This window comes from Scyliorhinus canicula, chromosome 2, assembly GCF_902713615.1.
Source record: "Scyliorhinus canicula chromosome 2, sScyCan1.1, whole genome shotgun sequence".
NCBI lineage: Eukaryota > Metazoa > Chordata > Chondrichthyes > Carcharhiniformes > Scyliorhinidae > Scyliorhinus > Scyliorhinus canicula.
This window is the reverse complement of record NC_052147.1, coordinates 213,573,505-213,589,215: the sequence shown is the minus strand read 5'-3', so window position 1 is coordinate 213,589,215 and position 15,711 is coordinate 213,573,505. Positions and strand designations below refer to the sequence as shown.

The 15,711-nt window shown below is 44.0% G+C and overlaps 1 protein-coding gene across 2 annotated transcripts in view; it reads right to left on the bottom strand.

Moving 5' to 3' along the window:
• arl6ip6 (ADP-ribosylation factor-like 6 interacting protein 6) overlaps positions 1-15,711 on the bottom strand; it is a 52,381-nt gene that overhangs the window by 12,524 nt on the left and 24,146 nt on the right. Inside the window, exon 4 of one of the 2 annotated variants that reach the window (XM_038789554.1) lies at positions 11,582-11,749. The exons of the other annotated variant lie outside the window; for it this stretch is intronic. Coding sequence (XP_038645482.1) covers positions 11,641-11,749 — 109 coding nt within the window. The 3' untranslated portion in view covers positions 11,582-11,640. Of the gene's footprint in view, positions 1-11,581; positions 11,750-15,711 lie in introns of those variants that run through there. 2 annotated transcript variants of the gene reach the window in all.

Here is a 15,711-nt window from a genome sequence, read left to right as displayed (position 1 = left end):
CCCTCACCACAGCAGGAGCCCCATGACCCCTGCTGGGAACATTAGGGAGATGGTGCTCAGGTGCCCTCCCCCGATCCACGAACTCACCCTTTGGTGGCGGGGACATGCCCAGTGCAGAATCCCAGCACCTGCGTGCCTGATTATTGGCCACTACCTCCATGGTGCTGATGCCTCCAGGGTCCAGGAAAAGTGTTTAGGCCTCACAGTTTGATTGGAATGCCAGGCAAAAATATTCATCTGAGACACGGCACATGTACTCACGAGTATGCACCGTGCCACCCATGTTGGACTCAGTCTGGAGATAAAATGAGTTTGATTTATGAGGAAAGATTAAGCAGGCTAGGATTGTATTCATTGTAGTTTAGAAGAATGAGATGTGAAGTTATTAAAAGGTACGATTCTAAGGGGGATTCTTAGGAGGATGTGTTTCTTCTCATGGAGGAATCCAGAACTGAAGATACAGATTAAAAATAAGGGGCCTCCCATTTACAACAGAAATGAGGAGAAATTTATTTTACCAGGTGGTGATTCGCGTTTGGGATTCTCTTCCAGAGAGAAGTGGAGGCCGCGTTACTGAATACATTCAAGGTTGAGTTCAACATTGATCAACGAGAGAGTCGAGGGTTATGGGGGACAGAGTGGAAAATGGAGTCAAGGGCACAATCAGATCAGTTGTGAGCTTATTGAATGGTAGAGCAGGTTCATTAGGTTGAATGGTCTACACCTGCTCCTATTTCTTATAATCTTATGATCCGATTTAATTCAACCACTTCCTGTGGTAGTGATTTGCACATTCTCAACAATCTTGGGTAAAGCACTTTCTTTTGAATTCCCTATTTGATATGGTGACCATCTTAAATTGATGGTCTCTAGTTATTTTCTTCCCCAAAAGACAAAACATTTTCTGTATCCATTCTACCTAACAATTTAATATTTTTTAAAGACTTCCATAAGGTCAGGTTTTCACCTTTATGCGAGAAAGGAGACCCAGCCTGTCAATTCTTTCCTGATATGCATATGCGCATATTTGATATCTGCACCCTCCTCTGTGCCACATCCTTCTTATAGTGCAGCAGGGTAGCATGGTGGTTAGCATAAATGCTTCACAGCTCCAGGGTCCCAGGTTCGATTCCCGGCTGGGTCACTGTCTGTGTGGAGTCTGCACGTCCTCCCCGTGTGCGCGTGGGTTTCCTCCGGGTGCTCCGGTTTCCTCCCACAGTCCAAAGATGTGCGGGTTAGGTGGATTGGCCATGCTAAATTGCCCGTAGTGTCCTAATAAAAGTAAGGTTAAGGGGGGGGTTGTTGGGTTACGGGTATAGGGTGGATACGTGGGTTTGAGTAGGGTGATCATGGCTCGGCACAACATTGAGGGCCGAAGGGCCTGTTCTGTGCTGTACTGTTCTATGTTCTATAGTATATATATTGACCAGAACTTCACACAGTACTCTTAACAGTGGTCTAACCAACATTTGCCACAAGTTTAACATCGTCTATCTACTTTTCAATTCTATATAACAGAAACAAACCAATTCAGCTCAATAATGTTATAAGACAGCAACAGTGAACAAAAATGCAAGAAAATTGTGACAAAACTATTTTAGCATTGATTCTATGCTGTTTTCACCACAATGCTGTTGAGGCTGTGGGTCATAGTTTCACCCAACATTCAATACTGCAGAATAACTTTACAAGGTAAACAATTATTTCCTATTAGGACATTTTATTATACCTTATTTGGCCCTATATCATAAAAGGGTAACTAATGGCCAATGGAAATTTGATAAAAATTTGGTAGAAACTGAAACTACCGCGCCAATTCACAAGATTATTCAAAACAAACTATAACTACTTTGCATATTGAACTTTGGTTTATAAGGAAATAACAGTATACCCATGAGTAAAAGTCAACATCGCAGTTCGATAACCTTTCATGCCAGAGGGGATCCAGTCAATGTGAACTGAGATTTCAATGGCTCGCCTATCCCGCTGCAGGAAAACCTGCGGCAGAGGTCGGGGACTGGAAAATTCTGTTTTTCTCGACAGATGCTGCCCGACTTGCTGAGCATTTTCAGCATTTTCTGTTTTTGTTCAGATTTCCAGCATCTGCAGTAGTTTGCTTTTGTGCTGTTGTAACTATGACTAAGTACTCCATGGATGCAATTTACTTCCTTCCTACATAGCATGACAAAACAGTAAAAAGTCAAAAGGTACATTTTCACTGACCTTTTGCTGTCAACACAAAGCATTTAATCTGGAGTTGTACTACATCTGGTGAAAGTTCAAGTCGGAGCACATTAGTGTCTCATTTCAGCATTGCATTGCTGCTTTCCTGCTGTTTTGTCATGCATAAACAATCACATTTTAAACTCATTTGTGTAAGACATACAAAGATTATATTTATTTATTGGGAAGTGTGGAAGGCTGCAGTAATTTATATTCACAATCATGATAGAAATCGCCAGTCATTTGAGTTGCGAAAGTCGGTTTCACCCATTAGAAACATATTTTATGATTCCCACAAAGTCTCTGATGAATCAAGGTAAGAACATAGAACATATAACAGTACAGCACAGAACAGGCCCTTCGGCCCTCGATGTTGTGCCGAGCAATGATCACCCTACTCAAACCCACGTATCCACCCTATACTCGTAACCCAACAACCCCCCCCTTAACCTTACTTTTTAAGGACACTACGGGTAATTTAGCATGGCCAATCCACCTAACCCGCACATCTTTGGACTGTGGGAGGAAACCGGAGCACCCGGAGGAAACCCACGCACACACGGGGAGGACGTGCAGACCCCGCACAGACAGTGACCCAGCCGGGAATCGAACCTGGGACCCTGGAGCTGTGAAGCATTTATGCTAACCACCATGCTACCCTGCTGCCCTAAGGTGGAGATAGCTTGGATCACTGTTAACAATAACAGTATTTAGCTGTTTAGCAATTGCTAGGCCTAGGTATAGATAACAATGAGAATGAGAGAGGGGGACTCGGCAAAATAAGGTTTCACAAGGCTTGTATGCAGAGATTACAAATTGAAATTGCATTTAAGTAAATGACAGACAGGCTTTAGATACACACAATACAACAGACTTGGGTACTGCCAAGATCAGGCAGCTGGATATCTACCACAATCAATTCAATCTAATTTCACTTGTCGCATCATATGGACAGCCAAGCTGGCCCATTGTTTGGCATTCTCGAAGTACAAAGATAAAATCATGATATATTTTAGAAAAAAAATCAAAACACTAATTTACTGAAGTAAGATTTTCCCTTAGTATCAAGAAGATATTTTCATCTACAATTTCTCCCTTTCTTGGCTGACTCTCAAACCAGATGGGCAACGCAAACCTCGATCAAAAAGGAGGGAAACCAGCTACCTCGGTGATGCCAAATGCAATTTCTCCACAAATGATGATACCAGCCAACCACTAAAGCTGGGAAATGGGCGGCACGGGAGCACAGTGGTTAGCACCGGTGTTTCAAAGCGCTAGGGTCCCAGGTTCGATTCCTGGCTTGGGTCACTGTCTGTGAGGAGTCTGCATATTCTCCCTGTGTCTGCGTGGGTTTCCACCGGGTGCTCCGGTTTCCTCCCACAGTCCAAAGATGTGCGGGTTAGGTGGATTGGCCATGCTAAATTGCCCGTAGTGTCCTAAAAAAGTAAGGTTAAGTGGGGGGGGGGGGGGGGGGGGGGGTTGTTGGGTTACGGGTATAGGGTGGATACGTGGGTTTGAGTAGGGTGATCATTGCTCGGCACAACATCGGGGGCCGAAGGGCCTGTTCTGTGCTGTACTGTTCTATGTTCTATGTACCTGAACAGGTGCCGGAATGTGGCGACTAGGGGATTTTCACAGTAACTTCACTGCAGTGAAAATGTAAGCCTACTTGTGACACTAATAAAGATTATTATTATTAAATTGAAGAGACAAGGTGGAGTAGTGATGTCACTGGACTAGTAATCCAGAGGCCCAGACTTGTGCGCCAGAAGCATGGGTTTAAATCCTACCATTGCAACTAGTGGAATTTAAATTCCATTAATAAAATATGGAATTGAAACTGTTGTTGATTGTTATAAAAACCTACTCAGTTCCCAGTGTCCTTGTGGGAGGAAATCTGCCATCCTTATCTGGTTGATTCTGAACTGCCCTTTGAAATGGATCTAGCAAAGCACTCACTTCATTAGGCATGGGCCACAAAAGCTGACCAAGCTAGAAATGTCCATTAAGGAGTGTCTGCTGTTGTTTTTCCAAGATGAAAATTAAAATTGTGATGAAAACAGAGCTACCTTCACTTCGACACAGACTGTAAGGGACAGAAAATAGAGGTGATGACTTGCTGGGTTTCCACCCCACCGCGGATGAAACATGTCACAAGTCCCAATTTTCAGAGGGGCAGTCAATTAATGACCAGAGGGCAGGCTCACCACCCAAGTAAGGACAGCTCTTGAAGTTGGAGGGCCAAAAGGGCCAATAAACGTAGATCTTGCAGCAATCAGAGGAGCGAGAGAGAAGAGAAAACCCATCAACAGGGTGGCCTGCAGCTACTCCTGCACTCAGACTGACAGAAAAAGCCTTTGGGCTACTTGGAGCATGAACCTCCTTTAGCCTGAATGGTTCCAGTGAGTGTCAACTAGATGGGGTCAAAAAGCTCTTAATAAGTTGTGTTGGCTGCCTGCTGCACGTGGGCAGAGAGCCCTACTGCACAGCCCCCTCCTCTCTCGATCTCCCCAACCATCTGCCTCCACAAAAATGGTCCAGAGACGGGGTGGAGCTGGGGAATTGGCATGCCGGCTGACAAGGCCATTTTTAGCTCCAGTGCACATCTGCTCCCAGTCCCAGCACATGTTCAAAATCCTGCCCAGAGTTTTCACTTGTGTCAATTTAAATGCGAGAATTTTGCCATTCATTCTGGAAGGAAAACTCGAGCCACAATTATCTGCAGAAAACATACACACATTAAAAAATGTCTTGGAAACTTGAAACATTACTACAGGCTGACAAAGTTGCTTGGTACAGTTTGACAAATTATAGCTTCTCTCTCTTAACTAATCTATGAACTCACCAGCCTTGTTTAATGATAGACTCCTGACAAGGAAGCAGGGGACTGCAGAAGGACTTGGACAGGATAGGAGAGTGGGCAAAGAAGTGGCAGATGGAATACAATGTGGAAAAGTGTGAGGTTAAGCACTTTGTTCAGAAGAATAGAGGCATAGACTATTCTCTAAATGGGAAAAGGCTGGATAGGGCTCTGATCAGACCCCGTTTGGAGTATTGTGGACAGTTTTGGGCCTCGTATCTAAGGCAGGATGTGCTGGCCTTGGAAAGGGTCCAGAGAAGGTTCACAAGAATGATCTTGGAATGAAGAACGTCGTCATACGAGGAGAGGTTGAGGACTCTTGGTCTGTACTTGTTGGAGTTTAGAAGGATGAGGGTGGATCTTATTGAAACATACAGGATACTGAGGAGGTCTAGATGCATGGAGATGATGTTTCCACTCGTTGGAAAACTAGAACCTGAATGCATAGCCTCAGACTGAAGGGATGATCGTTTAAAACGGAGATGAGGAGAAATTTCTTTAGTCAGAGGGTGGTGAATCTGTTGAACTCTTTGCCGCAGAAGGCTGTGGAGGCCAAGCCACTGAGTGTCTTTAAGACAGAGATAGATAGGTTCTTGATTAATAAGGGGATCGGGGGTTATGAGGAGAAGGCAGGAGAATGGGGATGAGAAACATATCAGCCATGATTGAATGGTGGAGCAGTATGGTACAATTCTGCTCCTACGTCTTATGGATTAAAACAGAGCTCAAGTTTCCCTTCATGAGTGCAAGGTATTTATAATTTGTGAGACAAAGCACTCATGATATAAATCGAACAGCACGCAGGTACAGTGTGCACACATTAAATGAGTCATCCCAATGCATTTGAAAGTGGTTTTTTTCAACTGGAGTTTCTATTCTCGTAGAAGCCTATTAAAGTGCATTTGTTCAGCGATGAGTTCTGAACATTCTCAACTCACCCCCTGCCCAAGTGCAACCCCCCTCCAACCTCTTTCACCTCAACAGAAATGAAATATGAAATGAAAAGAAAATCGCTTATTGTCACAAGGAGGCTTCAAATGAAGTTACTGTGAAAAGCCCCTAGTCACCACATTCCGGCACCTGTTCGGGGAGGCTGGTACAGGAATTGAACCGTGCTGCTGGTCTGCTTTCAAAGCCAGTGATTTAGCCCTGTGCTAAACCAGCCCCATGATCCAAATCCAAAAAGGTCCAAAAATAAAACAAATAAAAGAGCAAGTGACTTTGCAAGACTGACGTCTGAAACAAAGCCGACAATGCTGAAAACATCAGATTAGGTGGAGTGTTGAGAAAACAAAAGTGCATTTATTTTGGGAAATAATACCACCATTCTCTCTTTTCTAAAACAAAAGTGGACTCGGCTTGAGAAGGTGAACAGCCTACCTCTGGTTCTATACTCTTGTTAAAATTAGGGCAGCAGATGATGAAACCATTGCTCTCAATCAGAATGGAGAAAATACAGTGTTGCACATGACCAGGATAGAGTTTACACTCCCTGTTTTGCTGAAGAAATCACCCTGCTTTCATCAGGAGAAGCTATTACAGTTACAATCACAAGTTCTATTTGCTGTAGAATTTTTTAAAATAGCTATGCCATTTGCTCGTTGTAAAATGCACAGCTTGCTAGTCTGGCCATAAATCCAGCAATACCTTCAACTCATTTGGCTGACAGTGTGTCATTAAACACTCTGTGCAATTACCCAAAGTGAGTGATCGTGTGTTTCCAACAGGTACTGTACATGTAAGCCGTGAACTTAATATTACAGAGCAAATGTATTCACCCGATTGTGACATCCCAAAGGCCTTAAATTGAGCAGAGATTAACTATAATCGTTATCTGAATTTGCTGTCCATAGAATCCAGACAGGAGGAGGCCATTTGGCCAATCAAGTTTGCACCGACCCTCTGCAAGAGCAGCCCACTCCCCCACCGTATCCCGTAACCCCACCTAACTTGCACATCTTTGGACTATGGGAGGAAACTGGAGCACCCAGAGGAAACCCAATCAGATGCAGGGAGAACGTGCAAACTCCATACAGTAACCCAAGGCCCGAATCTAACATGGGTCCCTGGCGCTGTAAGGCAGCAGTGCTAACCTTGCTACAAAACAAATGTGAACTTCATCATGTCTATGATCGCAGGAGTTTGCCTAATCAATTTGAAGAGCAAAGTAAGACAGTTAAAAGTGTAACAAGTCCAAAAGCAAAACTATAAAGTATAACTAAAGTCTACTTGTATCTCTAAACGCTCTTTAAACATGACAGAGCTTGAACGTGGTGTGAAAGGGTGGATAATGTTCAGAAACATTGGGGTGAGGTATAGAAGAGGATATAAAACTAGATATAGCACAATTCCGAGTATACCTGGGGGAACCATCCCAAAAATATCAGGATCATGCTTCGCAAAGCTTTTCCCGCTCAGACCCTATATTAATTCTCATGGATGGCTTGGATCGCCTTCTCCGGTACTGTGGATTCCGAGTTGAGGAGCAGTTTGAAGTCCTTGGCCTGGTGTCCTTGAGGAGTCAGGAGCCGTTCTTTGATTGAGTTTTGGTTGGTCCGTAGACAATCTTGGTAGCCTAGAAGTAGTTACATATATTGTGCTGACTTGGGCAGGCCGGAATCTCATGCACTTTCTCCACCAATGTACTTAGCAGATGGTGCACACAACTATGTCAAACTGTTCACTAATTATTCAAGCCAGTGCACCTCATGCATATACATCTGTTATCTGGGCCCACTGTCAGGGCCAATGTACAGGAAAAAAACCTTTGCCACACCCTCCTATTTGTAAGTAATTTGGGTTGGATGTCGAGCAGCCTTCAGTGACCCGTTTCTCTGACAAAATTCTACCACCTCTTCTGTCAAATGGAACTCTATTTACATTGTGGAGTTCTGAGGGCCTTTCTCTCTTGTCCATTGTAAATGGAAGAACAGCAAATCCCTGAGGAGTCTCCAGATCTCTGCAGTGGGCATCTATTTGTTGGCAACCCAACCCTACACCAGGCAAGTACACTTCCTTCTCAGACTTACCCAACATTGAAAAATAGACTATAACGGAGGATAATTGTATTCATACCAATCATAACATGGCACCTTTGCTATGTTGGAAGGTTTCTGTAGGGTCCAGCTGACCTATACTGCATGTTGTGCCACCTCTGCTGTGAAATGGAACTCCTTCACAACAACCTCCTTTAGAAACTCCTGTAGGGTGCCACGGTGGTTAGCACTGCTGCCTCACAGAGCCAGGGATCCGGGTTCAAATCCAGCCTTGGGTGTCTGTGTGGAGTTTGCACGTTCTCCTAGTACGTGTGTGGGTTTCCTCTGGGTGCTCCGGTTTCTCCCACAGTCCAAAGATGTACAGATTAGGTGGACTAGCCATGCTAAATTGCCCCTTGGGTGGAGGCAAGAGGATAGGGCAGGGGTACGCCTAGGTAGAGTGCTCTTTCAGAGGGCTGGTGCAGACTCGATGGGCCAAATGGTCTCCTTCTGCACTGTAGGAATTCTATGGATCATTAGTGATATTACCATTACACCACAATCACACCATCAAGCAGTTGCAAATGGTTTGGTCCAATGATTTTGAAGCCCTCAAGCTCCATCAGAATCTAAGAATTGTGTCCGCATATGCAATGAAACTTCAATCCCAGCCCCAGGACTGTCATGCCAGCGCTGTCATGCCATTCACCAGACCGCGCAAAGTACCTCCACCATTACAGATTTGTGTGCAAGTGTCCAATTAGCCAATGGGAGCACTGGACTAAATCAAAGCACAAAAAACCTTTTAAATTGGCGAATTGTTTTCTTGTGTGTGTGTGTGGGGGGGGCGGGGCGGTGGCGGTAGAAGAGAGAAGAATCCATGGCCTGGCCAGAATCTCCACTCAACGGTCATTATTGATGCCTCGGACATAATGACCACAAATGATTAGCCTGCAACCCCAATGGGAGTCTCGAACCACAAATTTGGAACATCTGATCAGGACAAAAAGAAAAGCTATTTCCATGAACCACAGAGGGTCGGTGTGTAAGAAGCAGGTGTGAACAAAAAAGAAAGTATCTTTTAACTATTCAGAAAGATGTAGATGCCCAGGTTGTTCGGTTTTCAGTGAAACAGCAAGGCGATGCTGGAAGCAGACGATAGGCAAAATTGTACATTTTTGCAACAAACTTCAGAAATGGTGCAAAGAATGTTGACTTCTCGAAGAGAGTGCCTACAGCCTGATGAGAACAGAGGTGCATTCTTCCCCTGGCTGCTCGCTCTGGCCCTGGCTGTACTGATGCTCAACTCCCACTGAAGCCTTAGTGACAGAAGCTGATCAGTGCAGCCAGTTCTGGGACAGCTCATAAAGACACCGACCAGCTTTTACCACTAGATGGAGCCTGGTCAATATAAAGCAGTGTTTTTCAAATCTATTTTTACCAACCATTCATCCTTCAGGACCTACACCGGCCAACCTGCGCGACCCACCATTTTCTCTTACTTTCAATGCGAGAGGTGAGCCTCGGCTTATATTCTGTAGTCTACAGTAGCGAAGAATGAGAACTGACCTCATTGAAACAGGCATTATACTCTCAGGACTCTACAGAGAAAAATGCAGAATGTAAGTTTTCCTCAGATGGGTGGTTTACAGACTGCGGATGTAGTCTGCAAATAATAAAGCGACGATTGAGGAGGAATTACTTAACTCAAAGTATCGTGAATCTTTTTATTCTCTAAAATTCTATATCAAAGAGAGTTCTCCCCATGTCTGCGTGGGCTTCACCCCCACAACCCAAAAAGATGTGCAGGGGAGGTGAATTGGCTATGCTAAATTGTCCTTAATTGGGAAAAAAAAAAAAGTAGTTGGGTAATCTAAATTTATTTTAAAAAAAGAGGGAACTGAAATTGAAAGCAATTATTGGCTACAGGGAGGAGGTGGGCTCAGTGTTATTTAACTGTCAAGAAACAGCAGCCACAGCCTGCAGAGTTAAAAAAAAACCCAATAGCTTGTTAAAGTTTCAATTTACACAAGAGTTGTTATTTTAATTATTAAGAACATGAGAACTAGGAGCAGGAGTAGGTAATCTGGCCCTTCGAGCCTGCTCCGCCATTCAATGAGATCATGGCTGATCTTTCGTGGACTCAGCTCCACTTTCCCACCCGAGCACCATAACCCTTTATTCTTCAAAAAACTATCTATCTTTATCTTGAAAACATTTAATGAAGGAGCCTCAACTGCTTCACTGGGCAGGGAATTCCATAGATTCACAACCCTTTGGTGAAGATGTTCCTCCTAAATTCAGTCCTAAATCTACTTCCCCTTATTTTGAGGCTATGCCCCCTAGTTCTGCTTTCACCCGCCAGTGGAAACAACCTGCCCGCATCTATCCTATCTATACCCTTCATAATTTTATATGTTTCTATAAGATCCCCCCACATCCTTCTAAATTCCAACGAGTACAGTCCCAGTCTACTCAACCTCTCCTCGTAATCCAACCCCCTCAACTCTGGGATTAACCTGGTGAATCTCTGCTGCACACCCTCCAGCGCCAGTACATCCTTTACTCCAGGTGTGGCCTCACTAACACCTTATACAGTTGCAGCATAACCTCCTTGGTCTTAATTATTGGAACGGCTTCCAATCCTAGACAGCCTCCTTGGTCAAAAAGCCTGCCAAAACCCTTTTGATTGGCAGTATTATTATGCGGCAATGTTATAAATAGCTCGTGGGATAGTTTTCTGTCAGATAACTCAGATAAAGGACAAAATCCAGGGACATTTTCTATTTATTGATGTATTTTATCTTGCAAGTTATATCAACTAGGAAAGCACTGTGTTGCACTTGTATGGTACTGCATTTAAACTTGCATATCTTTTTTTCTGGGTGAGAAATGTCCAAAGGAACATCTGGCTTTAACATTTAGACCTGTGATTCACTTAAAGTCATTTCCTTTAGGGTCTCGGGAACACAACCACAATGTTAAGTGAGGACGTACTGTAGCTTGAACAAGATGCACAAGTGACTCTCAGATTTCCGCCAAGCAATGTGGAGTGCTTACATTTTCTTCAATCAACATGCACAAGTCTGGAAAATTGCTTTGTGGGGATATTTTGGCATGAATCTGCATTATACCGTTCGAGGATTAAAGGGCATCCTAAAATACATCCCAAGTAAATGGTGAAACTCTTAAATGTTGAAGTTGCAAATGCATCGGTTTCTTGGGCAAAAGGGAAAAAAGTAATTCAATATTTGTTCATTAAAGCTTATTCCCAAAGTGTGACTGGAAATTAATTTCTGAATTTTGAAAGAACTTGTGTTATATCTCCAATGCGCCACATTACTGACCATGTCAATCAAGGACATGTAAAAACAATTGGGCACCATAAAACAGGGGCCAGCTACAGGTAACAGAAACACTGATGTCAGGCAAAACTGACCTTGAAGTTTGCTGAGGACACACAATCACCTAATTTTTTTGCCCGGGACCGATTTGTACCAACAGGCCAACCTTCTCAACCCACGATGGCCGACTTATGCGACCCACACTGGCCAAACTTCACGACTGACGTTTTTAGTTCCTTTAATACGACAGGTGAGCCTGCTTGGTCCTCACGATCTCACTTGCTTTGTCATTCAATGTAACATTTCTGCTAAGGACCTCAGCTGATGATTTCAGTTCTCTCTGCAGCCTTTGAAAAAAAAATCAAGAGGTTTATCTTCAAACTCGCCATGCTTCGCCTTCAAATGCTTTTGATGTTCTGAGGATTTAACCTTTCATTTGCATATAACATACATGGGCACTGAAACCTGATTTTAATTAACAAAGCCATACCTCAAGAAATCATCCTTATACTTCCTTGTTTCAGATTTCAGCTTCTTCTTAATGGGTCGTTCATCAGAGGCCCTGGAGCTAACACCCGTACTGCTTTGTCCTGCTGTGGAGTCTCCTGGAAAGCCCTCTCCAACAGATTCAGTTGTGAGTTCCTGGCCTGTTTGTGTCTCTGACCCTCTCTTCCTTATTACAAACGGATCCATCTTCAGTTCCTTTCACACTCCTGCTGCTTGCTTGCTGGCAGCTACAAAATGGAAGACTCTCTCCTTCAGGATTTTGTGGCCAAAGCACGGATCGTGTAACATCAGTGTACATGCCAAGCTTCTGACCTGCTCTCTCTCACCACCTCAGGTGCGAAGACTGTGCCATTTTTAATAAGCAATTTGATCCTGGAACAACACGCTGACGTTAGGAGGAGGCAGTACTGGGACAGTGTGCTGACGTTCGGACAAGATGGTACTGGGATAGCCCGATGTCAGGAGGTGGCATTCTGCCCCGCTGGGCACCGGGCCTGTGCTCTGCTTATCTGCCTGAGGGGGCATGCATGTGGGTGGCATTCTTTTTTTTAAGCAGCACATGGTGTTGCACGAGTTTTATTTGTGAAGACCGATAACTTATAAAACACCATTATAGTGACACAATTGCAGAAGTTTCAGGCATCCACACAGATTTCACATGCTGGTCCTGAAATTCCACTTGCCCTGCCCCAGTGGAGAACCACACATAATTGCTTTTCAGTCATTGTTGCTAGTACCTTCTTCTTGGATCTCAGTTTGAAGAACAAATAAATTACTGCAATCACTGCATATGCAGGTATCACGTAATCCCTCCTCCCTACGATGGTGCAGGCACTGAAGTACTTGTGGAAGCCAGTGAACTGGTGCTGACTGCCAGCATTGTGACCAGTCATTCTCACCCTCACACAGACTTCACTCAGCCACTCTCAGTGTTCTTCACAGTTCCCGAGCTCCAACAGTCCCATCTCAACCTGAAACCCGGTCACTGCTGTTGCGCACTTCTCCCCCAAACAGGAGCGCCACAACCGATCGCTCCTCGACCCTCCAAACGCCTGCCTGCGACCCACCTGTGGGTCGCGACTCTGGGTTTGAAAAACCCTGACCTAGAGATAGTAAATGGAAAATAAATGCATTTTCTATGCCCGAATGCATGTACCAGCAAGAATGGTTCAGCAAATGTTGGTTTGCTCATTATTTGGTATGGCAGACAGACTTCCAGGAAATTATATTGACTGGAACAATTTTCCATCGGTAAATGCAGTGTTCTCAAAATTCACAGGAATTCCTTACGAGAAAAGGAGACAGCTGCAGCTCCTCTCTTGGACCTTTGGTGACCTATTTAGAATCACATTTACAGCATAGAAGGTTATTCATTCAGTACATTTAAGAGGTGCCATGATTTCAGTCTTGTTGTGGGGTTAAACTTACAACTAAAGTGTAACTATTACATTACTGTAAATATGTGATCTTTTGATTATTAATTTGTTCATTGTTAAATAAACTTAGTTGACACTTAAAGCTTTAAAGATATTATGTTGAGTCTCTCTCATCTTTCAAGTAGGATCTAAGAGACATAACATAGTCCCGTACCTAAATGCAATTACCAGATAGTTCTTAATTTTTGCTTACTCATGCACATTAGGAAAATCTCAAAACTTAGATAAACACTCTCAAAAGGCTTAGGGCACTGGAATTCATCAATGAGAGGAATCTAAGAAACAACGATCAAAATAATCTTGGATATTAAATTCAGAGACTTAAAAATGTAACAATTGGCAAAGAACCAAAATTCAAGCAGTTTGTGTAGACAGTCGCAGAATGGTTTTGGGTGGTATGGTAACACTGTGGTTAGCACTGTTGTTTCACAGCGCCAGGGATACTGGTTCGGTTCCTGGCTTGGGTTACTGTCTGTACAGAGTCTGCACGTTCTCCCCGTGTCTGCGTGGGTTTCCTCTGGGCACTACGGTTTCCTCCCACAAGTCCCGAAAGACGCGCTTGTTAGGTGAACTGGACATTCTGAATTCTCCTCAGTGTACCCGAACAGGCGCCGAAGTGTGGTGACGAGGGGCTTTTCACAGTAACTTTGTGGCAGAAATGTAAGCCTATTTGTGACACTAAAGAGTATAATAAAGATTATTACACTACAGGAGGTCAATCAGCCTGTTGAGTCTATGTTGGGTCTCTGAAGAAACAATGTACCCACTGTCACTCCCTCACCGTTTCCCTGTAGCCCTACAAATGTTTCCTGTTCAGATAATAATCCATTTCCCTTTTAGAAGTCTCAATTGACCCTGCTTCCCTCATAGGCAGTGCATTCCAGGTCCTAAACGTTTGCTGCAGGAAAAGGCCTTTCCTCACGTCGCCATTGCTCTTTTCACTAATTACCAAAAGCTGTGCTCCCTGGTTTTCGATCCATCCACCAACAGGAACAGTTTCTCCCCATCTACTCTAGCCAGACACCTCATGATTTTGAATAGCTCTATCAAATCTCCTCTCAATCTTCTTTTCTCCAAGGCAACCAGTCCCAACTTCTCCAATCTATCTACAATACTCAAGTTCCTCATTACTGGAACCAACCTTGTGAATCTTTTCTGCATCCTCTCCAATGCCTTGACATCCTTCCTGAAGCGTGCGGTTAGAACAAATAAAAATACAGCACAGGAACAGGCCCTTCAAACCTGTACCGGTCATGAAACCAACCTTTGCCAAAACCCTCAGCATTTCCTTGTGCCGTATCCCTCTATACCCATCCTATCCATGTGTTTGTCAAGATGCCTTTTGAACGCCGTTAAATGTACTTCCGCAACCTCCTCTGGCAACGCTTTTCAGGCACTCACCACCCTCTACGTAAAAAACCTGCCTCACACATCTCTAAACATGCCCCATGGACATTAAACCTATGGTCCCTGGTGACTGACCCCTCCACTCTATCCATGCACCTCATAATCTTGTAGACCTCTATCAGGTCACCCTTCAACCTCAAATCGTTCTAATGAAAACAGTCTGAGTCTATTCAGCCTCTCCACACAGCTAACACTTTCCAGGCCAGGCAACATCCTGCTAAACCTCCTCTGCACCCTCTCTAATTCATCCACATCGTTCTGGCAGTGTGGCGACGAGAATTGTGCCCAATATTCCAAGTGCGGCCTTACCAAAGGCCTATTCAACTGTAGCATGACTTTCCAGAGGCCCTGTCCAATGAAGGCAAGCATTCCATATGCTTTCTTGACTCCCTCGTGTTGCCACCTTCAAAGATCTGTGGACCTGCACGCCTAGATCTCTCTGCCATACTATATTCCCAAGAGTTTTGCCATTTAGGTTACATTTTCCCTCTATGTTAGACCTACCAAAATGCATTAGCTCACATTTGACCGGATTAAACTCCATTTGCCATTTCTCTGCCCAGGTCTCCAACCTATCCATGTCCTGCTGTTCCCAGTTCCCAGAACTGGATGCAATCTTCTAGTTGACACCGACCAGTTCAATAAAAGTTTACCATAACTTCTTTGCCCCAAACTGATAAAGTCCAGGATTCCATAGTTTATTTACCACACTCATAACCTGGCCTGTCACCTTCAAGGATTTATGCACATATCTATTTCTGCACTCCCTTCAATATAGTGTCCTTTATTTCATGTTGCCTCTCTGTGTTCTTCCCACCAAAATGATTCACCTCACACTTTTCCGCATTAAATTTCATCTGACACTTGTCAGTCCATTCCACCATTTTGTTTATGTCCTTTTGAGCTTCCTCCAATCCTCCTCAAAATTCACAATGGGTTGTGACAATAGCAGCAGATTG